This window comes from Astatotilapia calliptera, chromosome 7, assembly GCF_900246225.1.
Source record: "Astatotilapia calliptera chromosome 7, fAstCal1.2, whole genome shotgun sequence".
NCBI lineage: Eukaryota > Metazoa > Chordata > Actinopteri > Cichliformes > Cichlidae > Astatotilapia > Astatotilapia calliptera.
In genome coordinates, this window is record NC_039308.1 from 42,919,807 (window position 1) to 42,941,877 (window position 22,071).

Consider the following 22,071-nt stretch of genomic DNA (forward strand, 5'->3'; position numbering starts at 1 on the left):
TTACAGAAACATAAGCCTAGACAGTGACTAAAACAGAGTGACCAAGAACAGTCGCAGGTGTCACAGCTGGTTCATTTAACGTTTTCTTTGGTGTGTGGGGAGACGCTGACATGCAGAGTTTAAAACAGGCTTCATTTTGCAGTGGATGACTTTTCAGCTGGTGGAATACATTTGTGGTGCTGCTACCTTTTGCGGCAATATTTTTAGAGGATGTTTTGCAAATTACCACATTTTGTTCGACACTGTTGTGAAATCTAAACGACAGAGAGTCTCATTATCTCACTCATCTAAAACTCCTGCTGTCGCCATGTTTTTCCCCACCTGGTAGTATATAAACACTAGGGGTGCAACGATACTCGTATCGATATTGAACCGTTCGATACAGTGCTTTCGGTTCGGTACGCATATGCATCGAACAATACAACATTTTTTAATTTATTTTATCAACTTTCCTTCTGACGATGCTGTCTGTGTTGAGCGCTCAGTGAATCTGCGCTCGACAGTGCAGCCTAGGCGGAACAGTCGAACGCAGATTCAGTGAGCGCAGGGCAAGCTAGCGTGACTGAAGTTAAGCTCTCCTTGCAACATGGCAAATTGAACCTCCCCCACCATCATTCAGATCTGGCGTTTGGAACTATTTTGGTTTTCATGTGACGTATGACCCTGAAGGTAAGCGCTAAAGTAAAACAGTATGTCGGATGTGCCACGCAATGCTCAATTACATAAGTGCACATAAGTGGTCCGCAGGTGCGCATTCGCTGTCAAAATAAAAAACATGCACAAGATAAGAAGTTGCAACGCGTGTTTGCGTACATAAGATTTTCTGGAGGAGGACAGACATTTGTTTAGAACTCTTAAAGATGTCGAAGAAGCTCCTTTAAGCAATTACTGTGATGTTCCTCCACCTCCAAAGAAATGTCAGAAGGAGTCTGAACCACAAAAGAAGCACGTATTCTCGGAAAAGTAGTTGCAGGAGGTGAGCTGGCTTCAAACAAATGATGAACGAACAGATGTGGTGCGGAATGTGCCGTGAAAATTTAATAAATGACAAATTAAAAAGGTATGAACATTTTTTTTGTATCGAAAAAAATATCGAACCGTGACACCAAAGTACCGAAGCGTGAATTTTGTGTATCGTTGCACCCCTAATAAACACACATGCTCAGTGCAGTGTGTCAGGTAGAAAACTTTCCGGTTAGGAGGGGGGATTAATGATGTAACTCGTTGAGAAAAAAAACTCAGCGAATTAAATGCAGACAGCTTAATATTGCCATGGCAATTTATACTTGATGGTTACGATAAAGCCATTTTAACCATCATATTTGGAAAAACTCGTGATACCATCAAGTATATTCGATATATCGCCCACCCCTAACTGGAAACATAAATAAACTGACTGAAAAGCAGGACCACTGCAGGGTATTTTAGGGCTTACCTTTTTCAGTACGTCATCCAAGAGCCCCATGTTGGCTTCCTGAGCTTTAATGGTGTGTGAGAAAAAAGCGTACGTCTTCTTGGGAATGATCTTCTCCTCCGGCGGCCTCTTCACTCCAATTATCAGTGATGCATCTGAAATGTTCTCCTGAATGATAGCCCCTGCCTTCATATAGTACTGAAAGAAAGTACGGTCTAAATGTTATGGCTTACAAAATGTTTTTAATGTGTCTTCAAGTTTGTCTGTATTTTTAGTCCCATAAGCTATACATTTTATAGGTACAATATGTTTTTAGATGAAGCAAAGATGCCTAAAAGTCACCAAATGTAAAATCGCTAAATACTATCCAAAAAAATTGATTCTGTTAATCTGGACGTAGCATTTTTAGTGGAAGAAACATTTCATCACTCCCCCGAGTGACTTCTTCAGTCTTAGCTGACTGCAGGTTTCCCAATCCTTATAAACAGTACATTTGCACAATGACTGAAACTAGAACCACTGACAATTAATGAGCTGTGAGGTCAGCTTGATCATTACTATGCAAATTGTCATGACCACTGATCAACAACCACTGCTCAAAAACCATTAATCTATGGTCACTGCCATGAGTACAATTCACAGAGAGTTGGGGAATGGCTGCAATAACAGCATTGTGGCCTTAGGCCCCCTCCTTGATTCAGAGATGGTCTTTCCTTTTTCATGTAAATGGCCTCCTTGACTCCGCGCTCAAACCAGCGTTCCTCCCAGTCCAGGATGTGTACATCCTCATCATTGAAAGAGTGTCCACTGGCCTGTAGGTGTAAACAGACTGCGGTCTGATGAGTTAGCTCTTCGCTGTTGTGCCATCCGCTTTGCTAGAGGTTGTTTGGTTTCCCCGATGTATAAATCCTGGCAATCCTCCTGGCACTTAACAGAGTACACTATATTACTCTGTCTGTGTCAGGGGACCCGATACTTGGGATGGACGAATTTTTGCCGCAGCGTGTTTTGGGGTTTGAAAGTCACAGAAACGTGGCATTTAGAGAAAACATGTCACAGCTGTTCCGATACTCCTGACACATAAAGGATCACTACGGGTTTTTCGCTTAGGCAGCAGTTGTCCTTCTCTCCTGGATCGGCTGGAGCTTTCTTTTGGCGCCTTCCCAGCTTTGACAAATGTCCAGCTGGGATAACCACATTTACTCAGGGCCTTCTTGATGTGCTGTTCTTCTGCTTCCCTGGCCGCTGTGTCTGTGGGGATGGTGTTCACTCTGTGTTGTAGCTTCCTGATGATGCCCAGTTTGTGCTCCAGTGGATGATGAGAGTCAAACCTTAAATACTTAAAAGCTTTTTGGTTTACGGTACACATCAACTTTTAAATGTCCCTCATTACTGATGGAAATCTTACAGTCTAAGAAGGCTAACCTGCCACTTTTCATATCCTCCCTGGTGAATTTGATGTGTTGGTCCACTGAGTTAATGTGATCCGTGAATTGTGGTACGTCCTGAGATTTGATTTTCACCCAGGTGTGATCCACATACCTGAACCAATGACTTGGTGGCGTTTCAGGGTAGGATAACAGAGCACTCTGTTCCATTTCTTCCATGTACAAGTTGGCCACAATAGTTAAAACTAGGGAGCCCATGGCACACTCATGTTTCTGCCTGTAGTAGTGATCCTTGAATGTGAAATATGTGGAATGAAGACATAGTTCCAAGAGCAAACGTACTTGGTCGGTGAACATCAAATGAAACCATCTGCCTGCATAATGACAGCTCTCATCTTCTCAACAAAATCAAAAGTGTTCTGCATGGTGTTCAGAGCTGCTTACCAACAGCTTGAGGATCAAAGCCAGAAACTTTGAGATGTTATAGGTGACCGAGTTGATTATACAGACAATGGGTCTTAAAGGTAAACCCTCTTTATATTATTGATATTATTATTGATATTAATGATCAAGAACCTCACCTCAAAGGTCATTGATCGTCAGTGGTGCTAATTTCAGTCATTATGCAAAGGTACTGTTTATAACGTTGAGGAAACCTGCATTCAGCTGAGACTCAAGGAGTCACTTGGATGAGTAACGAAACGTTTCTCCCACTGAAGACGTTATGTTCAGATGAACAGAATCAACTTTTTGGGATTTCCTTACTTGTATGATCGAGCATGCGTCAAGATATTAAATACTACCTTCATAGATCTGAAAATCAAAACAACACCACCTGAAGAAGTGAAAATTAAACAAAGTATTCCTTCTCTCACCTTCTCGTGAATAGCTCTGCGGTTGGATGGCTGTACCAGGACTTTTACGCCAGCATTTGTGAGTTCTTTGACATGTCGTGGTGCCAGTGGCGCCCTCCTCTCCCAGGGATTGACATCCTCGCGACGTATAGCCATGATGGCCCTGTGGTGCTCATAGCGCCGCTGGGCCCTGAGACTGGTGCACATTCCCTTACCTTGATGATGGAGGATTCGGAACATGACTTCACCTCCTCCTGCCTGAATTAAAAGAAGAGAAACAGAAATAGAAAGGGCAACCTGTGACGAGGCTAGGGAGAGTGTGGCTGAAAGGTCAAAAAATTTGCTGCTGGGAGAGAAGTGACATGAGCTCACAAGGAAGCTGTTCTTCCAGACCAGGAATCATATTAACATGTTATAACATTTAAATTATTTTTAACAACTACAATACTTTATTATTATTGATAATACTCACTTCAGTTTTATTTATATAACACCAAATACCTCAAAGTGATTATTGTTACTTTATCATTATTATGATAAGGTAAAGACCCTACAATAATACAGACAAAAACCCCAGCAATCAAATAATTCTCTGAGCAAGTACTCTTGTTCTATGGCCTCACCAAACTCCTTCCACACCCGAGCTTTTGTTTCAGCTGCCAGGCATTCCCATCAAACACTTTCTATATGTATGGGTGCATCCTCCCTTACAATCTGATCTACCTGACCTGACCTGCAATCTGGGGTGTTTTGGTGCCACATGTACTTATGGACCGTTGTGTTTGAACTAGAGATGTGTGTGACTAGTCGTTCATATGACTAATCGTCACTATTGTCACTAGTTGGAACTGAGGATGGCACGATGCCACCTTTTTATTTTAGATACCGATATTTTAAATTTGGATATCTGAAAAACAAAGGAAGTGCAATATCAGCATGAAATGGTGTTTATATTCAACAAACAATTGTAGAATGGACCCTTGTAGGCTTAAAGGCATCATTTAACATCAGTTGTTTTTCTTGTTTTTCTGTTTTGAGTATAATTTTAGGTTGTTGCCTAAGTCATTGTTGAAGTCTCCCAGTAGGACAAGGGTGTCAGCAGGTGGAGCACCCTCAAACGCCCCACCAAGTGACTCCAAGAATGCTGGGTATTTTAAACTGTTCTTTGGCACATAAACTCAAATGACAGTCAGTGTTCCGTTTGGGTAAGTGGAGCAACCCTCTCATGCACAATGAGAACCTCAGTGTACTGGTAGCAAATTGATGGGATACAAGAATACCCACCCATGGATATTCTGGGGTTGCCTCTCACCGAGGGCAGACTGAAACAGAGCCCATTACAATAGTTCCCAAGCCCAAGCCACGGGTCGAGGTGAGCCCGACTATATCTAGCCAGTATCTCTCAATCTCATGCACTAGTACAGGGCCCTGTCTCAATATGCATACTTGTGCGTATTCGTGATACGTCATCAGTCGGAGACCAAGTACTGTTCCAATTCAAAGTACGCATCAAGCCGAGAACGCAAAAAAGTCCCGGATGTGTTCTCGCTCCGCCCGTTTTATCGAGCATGCATCGGTGGGGACTTGTGTGGACTTGGTACAACTAAATATCCCAGAATGCATTTCGTCCAAAACTCAAACGCAGCAATGGCGGACGAGCGGGGTTGAAAACTTTTAAATATTACTCTTTCTGCGTCACAAAATAAACTTTTTAAAGTTATTTTCAAGCGAGAATGTAGCTGTGTAAACTTCAAATATTTGCTCGATTTATCAAGATATCATATATTTCCAAACGCGCTCCGACGTTTTCGGAGACGTCTGTGACCTGCCAGCTCCAAAGAAAACAGCGAGGTCGAGGATCATTAGAGCCGGCGAGAACAGCGGACTCCCGGCACATTGTTTTCAACCCCCCCGCGGTCTTTTCGCTACTCAGGTTAAACAAACCCCAAACCCCAGCAGCTGTCTATTGTACTAAAATAAAAATAAAGGCGTTCTAACATCTCACCTGCTTGTTTTTATTAAGACATACATGTACACTATTTTTATTAATAGAGATTTCGCTACTGAGGTTAAACATGATATATAAGTAACTTAGATCACTTCTAAATGTTAATGTTTGGTTTATTTCAGTGTTTTATTTGTTCCTGAGTAAATCGGTTTGTCTGTGATTAAAGTTAAGCTTCATAACATATTACTCACAGTTAAATTAAGAGGGGACAGCAGTAAAAACTCCGGACCTGTGACATCATCATGTACGCTGGTGTTCCAGTTGTACAAATCACGAGTCCGTGCTCGCGTTCTCGGCAAGTCCGTACTCCCGTGCGGTCCAGGCAAGTCCGGTCTCGCCGAGAACGCGAGTACATACTTCCGTACTTAGAATTGAGAAAGGGCCCAGATTCCTTCCCCCACCAGCGAGATAATGTTCCAATACCCAGCCTCGATAGCCAGGGACTGGACCCCCAGTTTCCAACGATGATGGCAGCTACTTAGTTTTAATATTTCTCTTTCTGAGTCACAAAATAAACTTTTAAGATATTTTCAGGCAAGAAGGTAGCTGTGTAAACTTCAAATATCTGCTCGATTTATCAAGACATCACATATTTACAAAAGTGCTCTGACGTTTTCTAGGGCTGCTCGATTATGGCAAAAATGATAATCACCATTATTTTCAATGAAATTGAGATCACGATTATTTCACGATATTTATTTAACAATAACAATGCATTGAATAATTGCTTTAAAGATTGTCAAAAAATAATATAAAACAATGTGCAAATTCTGATAACCGTCCAAATGTTTGCAATATAAAAAATAAATAAAAAGATGTAAACATTAATGTTTAGTGAACTTCAAACTACTGCATAATATTTATGCATACAAATAACCAAACATCAAGGCAAGCTGTGTAGCCACACAATGCACAATTGCATCAAACTGACATTGAGGTATGTCAACTAAAGTTGCTGCCTGAACAAAAATAAAATTAAACACTGAAAGTAGTACCTTTTATAAGAAATAAATAAAAACTAGTAGGCCCGAGTCCCATACAATCTCAAAATGGCTCAACAAAACATGGTTCCTGCAACCTTTCAAAGGTTTTTAGCCAAAAACACCAGCCTATTGACATGATCAGGCTTCAGGGATGCACGCAGGCAGTTGACAACATTTCCACCAGTGCTAAAGACCCTTTCTGATGAGGCACTTGTGGCTGGGATGCAAAGATATTTCTTTGCCAGGATGGAGAGTCGTGGGAAGAGGTTCTGTGATAGCTTCCACCACCCCAGTGGGTCTTCCTCTGTGTCCAGGGTCCCTGCCTGGAGGTAGGCCTGAAGCTCAAAAGCTATGGCCTGGTCCAGTTGAAGAACATGTTCTGCACCTGGAGCTGTGCTGTGAGGGGCCTTAAAGAAGCTGCTTAGGCCCTTTTTCCTCTTCTTTTGGTTTTATGCACCATTATCAGCAACCTTCGTGTTACCAACGGGTGTCCCCATCACTATAGCCTCCTTTAATGGGACAAATATAAAATGACAGCAACACAGAATGAGGAACCAGTTTTATCTGTCTCGGGTTTGGCATTCTAAAATACAATCCTTAAATAATTACTATAAATAATGATAGATAGATGGATAGATAGATGGATAGATATATGTTTAGTATCTTTATAAATACCATGATGGACTTCATTTCCATTGTCAGTCTGGCTTTTATTGTCTCTTGGCTGACCTCGCTTACATACAGTGGGGCAAAAAAGTATTTAATCAGCCACCAATTGTGCAAGTTCCCCCACTTAAAATGATGACAGAGGTCAGTAATTTGCACCAGAGGTACACTTCAACTGTGAGAGACAGAATGTGAAAAAAAATCCATGAATTCACATGGTAGGATTTGTAAAGAATTTATTCGTAAATCAGGGTGGAAAATAAGTATTTGGTCACCTCAAACAAGGAAAATCTCTGGCTCTCACAGACCTGTAATGTCTTCTGTAAGAAGCTTTTCTGTCCCCTACCTGTATGAATGGCACCTGTTTGAACTCATCATCTGTATAAAAGACACCTGTCCACAGCCTCAAACAGTCAGACTCCAAACTCCGCCATGGCCAAGACCAAAGAGCTTTCGAAGGACACCAGGAAAAGTATTGTAGACCTGCACCAGACTGGGAAGAGTGAATCTACAATAGGCAAGCAGCTTGGTGTGAAAAAATCAACTGTGGGAGCAATCATCAGAAAATGGAAGACATACAAGACCACTGATAATCTCCCTCGATCTGGGGCTCCACGCAAGATCTCATCCCGTGGGGTCAAAATGATCATGAGAACGGTGAGCAAAGATCCCAGAACCACACGGGGGGACCTGGTGAATGACCTGCAGAGAGCTGGGACCAAAGTAACAAAGGTCACCATCAGTAACACACTACAACGGCAGGGAATCAAATCCCGCAGTGCCAGACGTGTTCCGCTGCTGAAGCCAGTGCATGTCCAGGCCCGTCTGAAGTTTGCCAGAGAGCACATGGATGATACAGCAGAGGATTGGGAGAATGTCATGTGGTCAGATGAAACCAAAGTAGAACTTTTTGGTATAAACTCAACTCGTCGTGTTTGGAGGAAGAAGAATACTGAGTTGCATCCCAAGAACACCATACCTACTGTGAAGCATGGGGGTGGAAACATCATGCTATGGGGCTGTTTTTCTGCCAAGGGGACAGGACGACTGATCCGTGTTAAGGACAGAATGAATGGGGCCATGTATCGTGAGATTTTGAGCCAAAACCTCCTTCCATCAGTGAGAACTTTGAAGATGAAACGAGGCTGGGTCTTCCAACATGACAATGATCCAAAACACACCGCCCGGGCAACAAAGGAGTGGCTCCGTAAGAAGCATTTGAAAGTCCTGGAGTGGCCTAGCCAGTCTCCAGACCTCAACCCCATAGAAAATCTGTGGCGGGAGTTGAAAGTCCGTGTTGCTCGGCGACAGCCCCAAAACATCACTGCTCTCGAGAAGATCTGCATGGAGGAATGGGCCAAAATACCAGCTACTGTGTGTGCAAACCTGGTAAAGACCTATAGTAAACGTTTGACCTCTGTTATTGCCAACAAAGGTTATGTTACAAAGTATTGAGTTGTATTTTTGTTATTGACCAAATACTTATTTTCCACCCTGATTTACGAATAAATTCTTTACAAATCCTACCATGTGGATTCATGGATTTCTTTTTTCACATTCTGTCTCTCACAGTTGAAGCGTACCTCTGGTGCAAATTACTGACCTCTGTCATCATTTTAGGTGGGGGAACTTGCACAATCGGTGGCTGACTAAATACTTTTTTGCCCCACTGTATCTCAGTTTGAACCTTGGGTCCAGGACAGTGGCCATGTCAAGCAACTCTTGTGTTGGTGAGTCACCATACTTTTCATTTAGGTACTCCAGTATTCTCCTCTTGATGCATTTTGAGAGGTCTGTGTCATCATCTTGCTCAGCCAAGACTGAGTTGTTAAATAGGTGGAGTGTTGGTTTTATTAAAGACACACTCACATATTTCTCTTCAGAAAGTGCATCAGTGAATTCAACCAGAGGTCCCAAGGTCTTGTTGATGGCCTCAAGGACATCAATGTCCTGCCATGAGGGGATGAGGTGCCTGGTTCCTTTGTCTTGGGAGAGGACATGGGCAATGACCTTCTGCTGCTCAAGGACTCTGGAAACCATGGCCTGCCTAGATCCCCATCTGGTTGGACATTCAGTCTTTAAGGAGTGGTCTGGCAGTTTGAGGTCTATCTGTGCCTTTTTCAGCTCTCTCTTTTTTTTCCAACTGAATGAAAAGGTGCTGACCACTTTTTTGCAGACCCCCACTGCACGCTCAATCCTGTGATCTTTCATGGCTCTTTCTATAAGAACATAAAAAATATAAACAAGCATTATCAGGATGATGACTGTCATTTCCTTGAGTGTGAATGAATAAGAAAAAGTGATGGTAGCTTATTTATGTGTTTGTATAATTCATAGAAAATGTGTTTGACTGTGAGAATGAATAAAAGTATCTCTGAATTTAAATTGTTTTTTATTTATTATATTCATTCGAAGCATCATGTTGTATACTTATTGAAAGAAAATCACATTATGCATCATATTCAGTAGGAATTAGGCCTACTCACCTATGGCCAAATGTAATCTGTGCCCAAAGCACTGGAGCCTCATCCAGCCATTCAGTTCTGCAGCCAGTATGACATTTGCAGCGTTGTCTGTGGTTATACAGACGAGTTTACTCTCCTCCAGATCCCACGTAGCCAGTGCTTGTTTCAGACCTGCAGCTATGTTCTGTCCTGTGTGGTCTTCTGGGAAAAAGGATGTCTGGAGACATTTCGTTTTCATGTTGAAATCCATGTCAGTGAAATGTACCGTGAGGCTCAAATACGGCTCCATGGTGCGGCTTGACCACAAGTCCGTTGTGGTGGCAAAATATTGGGCTGTAGGCACTTCCTTTGCGACACCATCATGACACTCGTCATATAAAGCGGGAATCGCCACGCGACTAAAATAGTGACGAGATGGCAAGTTATACCATTTGTCCAAAGTGTTGATTAGTTTCTTAAAGCCGGGGGTGTCCACTGTGTTAATTGAGCATTGGTCTTTGGCGAGGAAAAACGTTACCGTGTTTGTTATCTCCTTGTGTCTCTGGGAGCTGGTGGAATATTTAGTCGCGTTGTACATGGTAGCGTGAATGGAGGTCTGTGAGGATGAAGCATGTGTTGTTGAGGGTTTTTCTCTATGCTCCTTCATTGTTTGATCGTATGTCACTTTGTGAGCGGTCTTCAAATGATTGAATAAATTTGTAGTGTTGCCCTGTGGTGCAGCTACAACACCGTAGCAAAGTTTACACACTATATCGACTTGATCCACATCGGACTCCGCGAACCCATAATGTTTCCACACCACTGAAGTAGTTTTACCTCGCTTTTCAACCAACGGCATTCTTTCTTTAGCAGCCATTATCCTCTCCAAATAACGTCTGCTTAGCTCTCCTCAGATACTCTTAATTGATGTGACACGTGTTCGAAATGCAGAGAGGTGCGCTCGATTTGCCACCTCGCAAGAGTAAAGCACGAGGGAGGTGCTAATAATCGGCTCAGTCATTTTTAATGATCGTTGAAAGCTCAGATCGTAATCGTGATTAAAATTCGATTAATTGAGCAGCCCTAACGTTTTCTGATTAAACAGAAATGTGAGATGGTCGAGAATTTGTCCTGTTATATTTGAGGGAGCAAGGAGCAGACGGCTGAGTTTATTAAACTCCACCGAGACAATCTACAAATTTCATTAAAAGTTTAATAAACTATTATTTTGTCTTTATTTTTAGTTAGCACATACCTTAAACACTTCAAGTTGTAAGCTAATGATAGTTAAATAAGAGCAGACGCATGCTGGTGCAATAGGCTGTATGTTTTACATCCAATGGATGCATGATCTGATTGGTTGACTAATCACAAAAATAATCGGTGACTAGTCGACTATCAAAATAATCATTTGTGGCAGCCCTACATCCATGTACATACTGGAAATGACAGCTTCAACACGGCATTTAACCTTTCATTAGTCAACTGGCTTGATTCAAAATGCAAAAGAACCCACCCATTATTTTAGACACACTCTAGATCTTGTTCTGACATTTGGCATAGAAACTGATCATTTAACACTATTTCCTGAAAACCCTCTTTTGTCAATCCATTTCCTACTAACATTTACATTTACAATAATGGATTACACCTAGAGCTGGGCGATAGAACGATAACGATATGTATCGCGATATAACTTTTACTCGATAGAGAAATTAAGCTATCGCGATAGACCTCGCCGCTCTTGTCCTCTTAAAAAAAAAAAAAAAAAAAAGAAAAAAAAAAAGGTCAGCCAATCCAAATCAAGTAGCGCAGAGCCGAACCAATCACAGCCACAGCGTCACGTCGCGTGACTTGTTACGTACAGCACAAGTGCCAAGCCGCACATGTGTTTGTTTGGGAAGCAGCCAGCGGGTAATGGAGGAAATGAGTGTGCCGACTAGAAAAATCAACCGAGCGTGACCGAAGAGAAAACAGATGATGGTTCCAACGCCCGAGAGATTGTCGAACGGAAGAGCCATAGAAGTTCCGTAGTGTGAAGGTATTTCGGCTATTTCAAGTCTGACAAAAAACAGAGTAGCGTGCACTGTAAATGTGCCGAAAGCAAGTCTGGAAATACAATAAACTGGTGAATGCGTCACACTGTGCGCCACGTTATTGTTTCGGTGAAATGAATTTCTACAATACTGTTACTGTTAATTCTACTCTCTGCAGTGTTTAAATGCTTACATATACACACAGTTACTGTCCCTCCACACATACAACTCGGTTCTGCTTCTATGCCCCAGCTTTGTTTACTTTTTCCCACCGAGGCTTCTAGACTTCTGATTGGCCAACATTTCTGCACGGTTAGGAATCTAGCGCCACCTGCTGCTTTGACATGTTCATAGCAGCGTTTTCCTTCATTTCTGCCTTTATGTGTGGACGGGATTATTTTTTAAAACGAAAACGGAAAATCTCCGTTTTCAAAAATACCCGTGTAAGTGTGGACGTAGCCTCAGTGTCTGACTGGAAGCGCTAATTCGTCATTCGGCTTTTGTCAGACTAAAGTAACTGTTAAAACTGTTTGAAAAGCTCAGCTATACAACAAGGAGAGATTGAGAATTTCCTTTTAGTTCTCAGTTTATTTTATATTGACAAAAGTTAGTCAATTTTGTCTGTTCTTCTGTAAAACAAACTAAGATTTATTTTTAGAATTAATATTTTGTTTCTAAGTGGAATTGACAATTTAGTCTGTTTCGTTTGTTCTATTTTGAAACTTAAACGCTTTAGCGGCTGCCTTTTGTGTAGTTTGCAATATTTGCCTTTATTTATCTGAAAAAGTCTCATGTTCCTTAAGTACATCTACCCTGTTGAACTTATTATGGGAAATAAATATTTAAATAAAAACAAGCTGCTGATTATTTCACATTTTACTTGTGAGCAACGGCACATTTAAATCTTACAAATATAGTTATTTGGCTTATATCGTGATAGATATCGTTATCGCCTGAAATGAAAAAAACATATCGTGATATGAAAAAATCTCATATCGCCCAGCTCTAATTACACCACAATGGAATAGATTACATCACAGCAGATGTCTTTCTGAATGCGCTGTAACCAAGTTTAAGGATATAATTAATCCACTGATATCTTCTTCAATGCCTTCAATGCGGAAAAAATTGTAGAGCAGCTACCTGAAGCTACTCCCACAGAGGTTGATTATCTTGTTATTATTTTTACTTCTTCACTGCATTCAACTCTAGATATTGTAGCTCCTCTAAAAAAGAAACCCTCACATCAGAAGTACTTGACTCCCTGGTGTAACTCACAAACACGCACCTTAAACCAGAGTACTCCTAAGCATGAGAGGAAATGGCGTCTCACCAGTAGGGCTGCAGCTAAAAATGATTTTGGTAGTTGACTAGTCTGCTAGTTTTTTTGTGATTAGTCAGTTAGTCAATGATTATTTAAATAACTCTTATCTCTGTGTCCTCTGGGAAAATATCCTGTTCTAGTTTCCAGTACCTCACCTGCTTAAGTCTGCCCACCTTAATATCACCCTGTTGTCTTGTCCCACGAAAAATTAAAATAATGACCTAGAAAATCAATTTGAAAAAAATTTATTTTTAACAATATTCAATAAGACTGTCAGAATAAAAATGAAATAAATACAAATATTAAGTAATACAAATTAAAATACTAGTAGTATTTAAACATTAAAAAAAAAATGTGTACATGGGAAACTTTAAAAAAAAAAATTCCGTGTACAACCATATCTTTTTTTTTTTACCACTCAGTGGAACAAACCACATTTAATATTGTTACCAGACTGCGTTTTGTTATCTCTTGTAACTCTCCATTGAATCTTGGGCTTCAGTGCCTTATTGTTGTGAGGACTCTACATTAAGGCAAAAGGTTGGTAAACAATTAAAATGAATATACTTCACAACACTTTAAAACGATTAAAATGCATGTTTTGCCCTGTACTATTATTCTGCTTTATTCTGTATTATTTTTGATGTAACTGCCATTTCCCATGGGCCATGCCCAAGTCAGAGTAAGGCTAAACAACACCTCAGTGCATTTGCCAGACACTTTAGAAATGCTCCGGAAAACGTAAGAATAACAAAATTGGATGCTTCTGTTAAGTGAGCCTTAATTACCACGGCATATGAAGTACATTGCACTACTTTGTGATCGATAAGCTTGTTGAACACCACACAACACCAAACAATCATTGTCAAAAATCTAACAACACAGACACAGCAGTAAAATCAGTAAACGTATAAGTGGACCTCAGCGTTGATTTTAGCTAGCAGTGTGGCTTTAATCGACAGTCTGTTACCACATGAGTCAGTTCTGTTCAAAACGCTTAACATTTCAAGCGCTCGATAATGGGCTAGACGTGCTGCAGCTACCCGAACCCACCTTACTTACTGCTTTCTCTACACCACAACGGTTCCAGGCGATGAAATTTGGCGACTATTCACCGAAAACAGTGGAGGTGAGAAGACGTTCAACTTTACGCAGACACTACTTCGCACGCGCACAGGCTGAACCAAGCTACTTCCGGTCACTATTTCAAAATAAAAGTAAAAAGTAAAACCTCACGTAAGATGACAACATTCTACCGTACGTACCTACATGCAATGTGATACGTAATATAATCTAACGTAATGAAACCAGCAGAGGTAGAGGTCCTACAGGGTATGACCGTTAGTGTTACGAATGCGTACGTGCGTAAGATATGTAAGCTAACATGGGTAAAAATTACAAATATTATTTTTGTGCAGATTTTGAGGACTCACAAATGCGTGCATCCACAAATACGAAGCAATTTAATAACATGTAAACCTATTTTATGAATGCGTTCATTAAAACCTGGATAAATAGTGATTATTTACACACAACTTATTAAGTTCAGTTTAAAAGTTCTCTTAAAAACTCTTCTTTGCATGCTAACTTCTAAAACTTCACGTAACATCCATCTCGCTCTCTTAAAAAAAACCTTAAATGAGTGTGCACCAATCGCCTGATACGCACAAGTCACGTCTCACGCCCACGTGGGGTTTGGAAGCACTGCCAGCTTCGCACAAATCCACAAATATAAGCCGCGTTCAATTCCCAGTGTAAAACTGGGACATCTGGCCTTTCACTGTTCTTCTGCATTTTTTTTTTTAATGAAGCGTTCCTTTTTTTTTTTTTAAATATAAACAGAACAGCTTGTCGCCCATCTACCAGAAAACATAGTTTTAACAATTAGGCATTACACAGTAGCCTATGAAGGTTTATATATGTTTTAAATAATTTGCTGCTACATCCTGAAGTATTCAGGATTAGTCATTAAGCTAATTGTGGCTCTAACTCGGGAGGTTGAGCAGTTCAACTACTAATCAGGATTCAGTGCCTGCTCCAGTTTACCTGTCTCTAGTATCTAGATACTAACCCCAAGTTATCTCTGATACGTCCATCCAAGTATGTGTTTGAATATTAGATAGAAAGTACTTATGTAGAAAAAGGTTCTGCGTATAAATGGGTGAATGAGGCAGTTTGTTCGAATTGCTTTTAGTGCTCGGAGTAGAAAAGTGGAGTAGAAAAGTGCTATATAAGAACCAGTAAACTTATTATCAGAGAATGCCTGATTTTTCACAACAGGCCTCTGTGTAGCATCTATATTTTTTTATATATATTTTATTTATTGTTTACTCTATTTAATTTGTAAAATATGTGTACACACACACACACACACACACACACACATAGAAAAACATTTAGTATTCACATCCAGAAATGCATATACTATTATATATTGTACATATATTTATTAGTTTCAGATGTAGCCATTCTTGTATTTTGCTTGTTTACATTATTGTATTTTGCACAACTCTGTTGCTTGTGAAGCTCGCACACAAGAATTTCACTCACATGTGCTGTACCAATGTACCTGCACATGTGATGTGACAATAAAAGTGATTTGATTTGATTTGATTTTGATTTGATAATTGCTAATACTATTAATTTTCTAGTAGAGGGGTTATGGGCTGTTTGGTTTGTTTAGAACTGTCAGTTGTTTTGTTTCTTTTTTTAAAAATTGAGGAGTACAGAGAAGAGTTTTACACAGGGACATGGACGCAGGTTACATTTGTGGATCTGTGCAAAGCTGGCAGTGTGAAATTTACCTCAAAACCCCATGTGGGCATGAGATGTGATCTGTACTCGTGAGGCATCAGGCACTTGCTGCACACGCATTTAAGGTTTTAGTGAGCAAGAGATATGTTACCAGCGGTGGACGGCGGTGGATCTAGAGAAATTTTCTTAGAGTGACATGAGGGTGGCACGGATATCAAATGGAGTTGCCAAATCAAAGGCATTTCTTAATACAGATGCAGGGTTTACATTCTGTAATATACATAATCCATGGTTAAAATACATCAAATGCAGTAAGTACACACGTTTCACAGCTAAAGACATTTTTATTTCAAAAAGTTCATAATTAGACCAGGGCTTTTATGATTGTGTTGGGTTTTTGTTACCTCTCTTGTGAAGCACTTTATGACGTCTGTCTATGTAATGTGCTATATAAATAAACTTTTACTTAAACATAGCACAACCTCATGTGTCTAAATTTAGACTTATTTTTTCATTGACGTACTGTATTAACATAGTTGATCTAAAATCACACAAAAAACATCCCAGTAGGGAAAAACCACAAACATGTTTAGTGAATAATTTTCATAATTTGAAATGCAAATATACATTTAACAAACTTTACAAATTTTGTAAACAATAAAGTTATACACAACTATTTACCTAAAAATGCAGCCAATGCCTCTGGCATTTTTTGTATAACCATTTAAAACTAATGAACTACTAAAACTAAAATTATAGAACAATTAGGTTTGACAATAAGATGCCGCAAAAATTATTTGTGCCACTCCAAAAAAAAGTTTGTTCGCCACAAGACAGAGGAGAAATTCCCTGGCCTAAACCCTGCTTCCCTGACAACAGGAGGTAAATGGACTGGTTCTTATATAGCGCTTCTCTACTCTGAGCACTCAAAGCACTTTATACAACTAATTCATTCACCCAACTCATTTAAGTTGTCAGTGCTCACTATCTAACATTCATACACATTTACACTCCTGGATGCATCAGAGAGCAACATGTGGTTAGCATCTTGCCCAAGGATATTTGGCATGCAGACTGGAGCAGTCTGCCAGCCTGGGATCGAACCACCAACCTCCTGGTTAGTAGCTGACCTGCACTACCACCTGAGCTACAGCCAGCCAACCAAGGACAGAGATACAGGTGTATCCCACTTGGAGACAGTGATTGCATTACAATCTGCCTTTTGTGACATTTTAGCAGCAACTGTGACATTCACTAGTAATCTCATTATTCTGGAGAAACCAAAACAAACGACCACACTACACACTAACAATACACTCCAAACAAACTAAACATCACAAATCTCTCTCGTCTCAAACTCACTGTTGATCTCTCCGCAATCACTGCCAAAATTTTCCCTGCATCCTAAACAAACAAATGTCAGGTGTTGCCATATAATTTTTTTTGATTGGTCGACATTTTTCTACCAATAGGAAATGGGAGGCGCTGTTTTTCTTGGTTTATTTTTGCGCTGTCCTTGAAAATGCCATTTTAAATGCTTTTTCCCCACAATAAATGTAACGACAGTATTCATAAAAAATTATCACATATGTTTTTTTGATCATAACTCTGATTTTAATGGCATATCAATAAAAACTGAAAACTGGTATATAGAGTTTGAAGTCCGAACTTTCAACACAAGTTGGCTGCAGCTTGTTGCTGTGTCAGCTTACATTGGTCATGTCGACCCCAGAGAGTTAATAACACTCACCTTTATTCCATTTCCAGACTGTGTTGAAATCTAAAACACAGATGAGCTCGGCACAATCATAGTGGGTTGCTACTGACAACAAAAAATAAAGCTGTTCCACGCTATGAGATGAACCATTTTTTAATGGGTGAGAGGGGTTAACACAATGCAATATATTCACTTTTAGAATTTACATTCAGTGTTAATTGTAGCTCAAAGTGTTAATACTAGCTTATAAACAACGATGTCATTTGCAAAACTAGGGTGGGACTAGGGGTGGCAAGAAATTATTTTAGGGTGGCACATGCTACCCCATACCACCACTGTAGATCCGCCCCCGGATGTCACCTGTAGTTTTAGACATGTATACATAAATCAGTTGTATCGTAAACAATCGGAACACCTTGTTTTCTGGTTGTTGAGCAGCCAGTCTACTCTCCTCTACCCTCTATGGGGTTTTTTGTCTTGTTTTTCAGCGAGACATACCACGTCGACATGACTGGACTGGTAATCTGCCATAACCGGCATTTGCACGGAGGACCGACAAGTCCTCGAAGGGCAGCTGCGCACGTACAAGCACTGTCAGCAAGCCTATTCGTTCGTTCCAAAAGTATTGCAAGCTCTTTCCAAATATCAATAGTGGATTAATCAATCAATGTTTATCCTCTACGATCTGTGTGTAGTACTACTGAATGGTTCAACATTAATAATTATATATATATATATATATATATATATATATATATATATTTATTTATTTTTTTTGGAAATGAAAAACATTACCTCAAACATACACTATAAAAAATGTCTGAACTTTTTTTTGTTGACTAACAGGTTAAACTTCTTTTTTTTTTTAGCCCATGACACATTTAAATAACAGAAGCTAACCCAAAGAATGCTTTAGAGACAGACACATTTATAGTCCAGGTCTCCAAAATACCGGGTTTCAAAATACATGATATATATAAAGTGCCTTCACATCTTTCTGGGCCTACAAAATCTACTACGTATATGGCTTCATGATGCTGGTCCGGGATTGTATGGATATTTTTGTGGAGACTGAATATCAGTTTTTTGTATTGCTTTCTAGTGGGTGAGTGATGGTGTTCACTGTGATTGAGCAACGTCCATTTAGTAAGTGGGTTTCAGCTGGGTGGCTGTGCTGCCCTTTGCGTTTAAAGTTGCCTCGAGCTTGGTACACCACTGAAGACTAGGTAGGTAAAGTTAGGGTTTTATTGTTTTTAGCATTTTAGGCTGGGAGTTGCACATAGTAAACCAGTGGCACCAAACTTGGTAGGAGGTTTGAGACCATTCATTATTATGGTCTTGTAGCTGAGGCAGGTAGGCTGTTTTAAAGTTGGCATTGTGTGTACACCATGTGTGCATATGTCACTGTTGATGGATGCTAATGAGATCGTTGTGTGGTGAGTGTTTTGTGTGGTGACCTTTAGTGTTGTGGGGAATATGGCTACTTTTGTTGGATCACTTGTGAGTGTTGTTGGTATATTTTTTTCTCTCATTTCTTTTCTAAATGTACTTGTATATTGTTCACATGTTGAAATAAATTACCAATCAATCAATCAATCAATCAATCAATAACACTGAGGGGTGCTGAGCCACCCTTGATGTGATCGTTGTGTGGCCATAGCTCTCAGTTTGTGGTTGGTCACTAGCATGCTTGCTTTACTGAACTTTGGAGTTTAAAGTAACTTGTTGTGGTATACCCATATGGAAAAGAAATAGTAAAAACTTATATGTGATTACTCATGAAAGTAGCCACTTTCTCATTACTTTCATGTATTGTTTTAGGAAGTATCCAAAACATACAAGTTTCATTATATAATTTTTCAAGGGATCTTATATCTGTTTTCACTCTTGTATGCTTTTCATACAAGTTTCACGCAAGACAGATACAAACTTTATAAGATTTATATATATCTTTTCCATATGGGTAGGGCCACTTGTATGTGACCATTTGTGTGGTGGAGACAACAGATCACTCGGTTGTGATTATTTGTTGGTACTTTTGGTTTTGCGTTGTAGCAGATCAAGTAATCATTTTGGGTTTGACTGTGGTGCTCCTTTGTGTTGGTCACATGTTACTTTTTGTGTGTTTTCAGTGTGGCAACTTCAAATCCTCATGCAGGGGCATCCATGCCTAAGGATGCCAACTATAATGTGAACACTGCTTTTGCTAGTTTTTTTTTTCTTTCAGGTTGGTTGTTTGTTTGGTTTTTTTTTTTTTTGGGGGGGGGGGGGGTCAAGTACCTGAAGGCTTCAGAGGGGCTTTTAATTTGTTTAGGGGTCCTAGAGGTACCGGTTGGAGGGAGGAAGTGTTACGTCCCTCTGCAGCCTTTAATCTGGCTCAGTGTGTTCAGCTGGTGCTAATTGGCCACACCTAATCAGGTGTTGATCAAAGCATACCTGAGGCAGGCTTTCAGACGCCTCACTAGCCGTGCCTGGGTGGCACCAGCCATTTTAGCCAGCCTGTGATGCCATTGTAAGATTAAAACCTCTTCCTATTTACACTCTGGTATTCGTCTCCTTTTTTATGTTGCGGCCTTGAGCTGGGTCGTAACAGTTGTATTTACTAATTATTGTGAAAATCAGAGGGGTTTAGTAGTTATTAAAATGTGTTCAACATATTTGCAAATTGAAGATGATTTGTCTCATAAATTATGACTCACTGCTCTCCCCTAGATAAACTGCCTTTATACGGTAAAAGTATTGATATTGGCAATACTGGCCCTGTATTTACTTGGTATCCGATCGATACCAAAATCAGTTTCAATTCAATTCAATTTTATTTATATAGCGCCAAATCACAACAACAGTTGCCTCAAGGCACTTTGTATTGTACAGTATAGCCTATAATAATAGATACAGAGAAAAACCCAACAATCATATGACCCCCTATGAGCAAGCACTTAGGCAACAGTGGGAAGGAAAAACTCCCTTTTAACAGAACCAGGCTCAGGTAGGGGCGGGGCCATCTGCTGCGACCGGTTGGGGTGAGAGAAGGAAGACAGGATAAAGACATGCTGTGGAAGAGAGACAGAGGTTAATAACAGATATGATTCAATGCAGAGAGGTCTATTAATACATAGTGAGTGAGAAAGGTGACTGGAAAGGAAAAACTCAATGCATCATGGGAATCCCCCGGCAGCCTAAGTCTATTGCAGAAAAAATAAGGGAGGATTCAGGGTCACCTGGTCCAGCCCTAACTATATGCTTTAGCAAAAAGGAAAGTTTTAAGCCTAATCTTAAAAGTAGAGATAGTGTCAGACTGGACAAATATTTGTTCAGTGTGCTGTTGGTAGTTTCCAAAAAGGCCATAACCCATCGTTGGCTTAATGAGGATACTCCTACTATAAATGAGTGGATTGACGTGATATATGCTAATTTTGTTATGGAAAGAATAACTTTTAGGCTAAAGTTGCAGGCGGACTCATTTGACGAATACTGGTCGAAATGGTTGAACTATGTACAAAATGGGAAGGCCGATTTTGTATAATCTCGTTGTATTTTTTTTTGTTTTTGTTTTGCGTGTTTGTTTGTTTGCCGATTCTTCTTTGCAATTTATGTAATTACCATGCACTTAATGCATGCATGTTATTAAAATTTAGGCTGTAATGGTTGTATTGATGTATAGCAACTTGAAATGCTCCCAAAAATGGCACTACAACATGTAAAAATATAATATAAGCTCTGGCAGACTTGGTTCTATGGTAGGTCTTAAAGGGTTAATAGGCTCTGTTTTGAGTTTTGTTCAAAAAAGAATGACTTCATATAAGGAAAAATATATATCATATATGCAGGATACCTTAAACTAGTTTTTTAATTAAGCAGCAAGGCAGAACAAAGTCGGGCTGTATCAAGACACGAGGACTAAACCCCAATTCAACCAGACCCAGAACTGATCCGGAATTAAAACTGGACTACAACAGTTCAAAATCAGGACTACTTAGGACTTAACCAAGACAGAACCAGAATCAGAACTAGATGATAGTAGCACTATCTGTGGGGAAAGAGCGAGACACCTGCCTGTCCCCTGTGCTCTGGAAGAGGGACCCTAGAACACCTCCTTAGCAGCTGCCCGAGGGCCCTGGCCGATGGTCGGTATCGTTGGCGGCACGACCAGGTGCTCAGAGTAGCTGCTGAAAAGATTGCCTCAGCAATAAGCACCAGCAAGCATCTTCAGGCTCTGAGGAAGGAAATCTCTTTTATTAAGGCTGGAGAGAAATCCCAGGTGCGCCCACATTTGACAACTGGCCTCCTCAACACAGCCTCTGATTGGCAGCTGCAGGCTTACCTGGGTAAACAACTAAAGTTCCCTCAGAAAATTGCAAAAACATCACTCCTGCCAGACATGATAATTATTTCTGAAGCCTCAAAACAGCTGATCATGCTGGAACTTACAGTGCCCTGGGAAGAGCGGATTGAAGAGGCCAATGAAAGGAAACGAGGAAAG

The 22,071-nt window shown here is 40.2% G+C and overlaps 1 protein-coding gene across 2 annotated transcripts in view; it reads right to left on the minus strand.

The window, feature by feature from the left end:
- aass (aminoadipate-semialdehyde synthase) overlaps positions 1 to 14,314 on the minus strand; it is a 104,513-nt gene extending 90,199 nt beyond the window's left edge. The window contains exons 1-3 of one of the 2 annotated variants that reach the window (XM_026174889.1): positions 14,180 to 14,314; positions 3,678 to 3,914; positions 1,436 to 1,612 (exon numbers count right to left, since the gene is read on the minus strand). In XM_026174889.1, the coding sequence (XP_026030674.1) occupies positions 1,436 to 1,612; positions 3,678 to 3,896 (396 nt within the window). In that variant the 5' untranslated portion in view covers positions 3,897 to 3,914; positions 14,180 to 14,314. Of the gene's footprint in view, positions 1 to 1,435; positions 1,613 to 3,677; positions 3,915 to 14,170 lie in introns of both variants that reach the window. The other variant, XM_026174888.1, reaches the window with a different exon arrangement.
- Between the last annotated feature and the right edge of the window lie 7,757 nt (positions 14,315 to 22,071).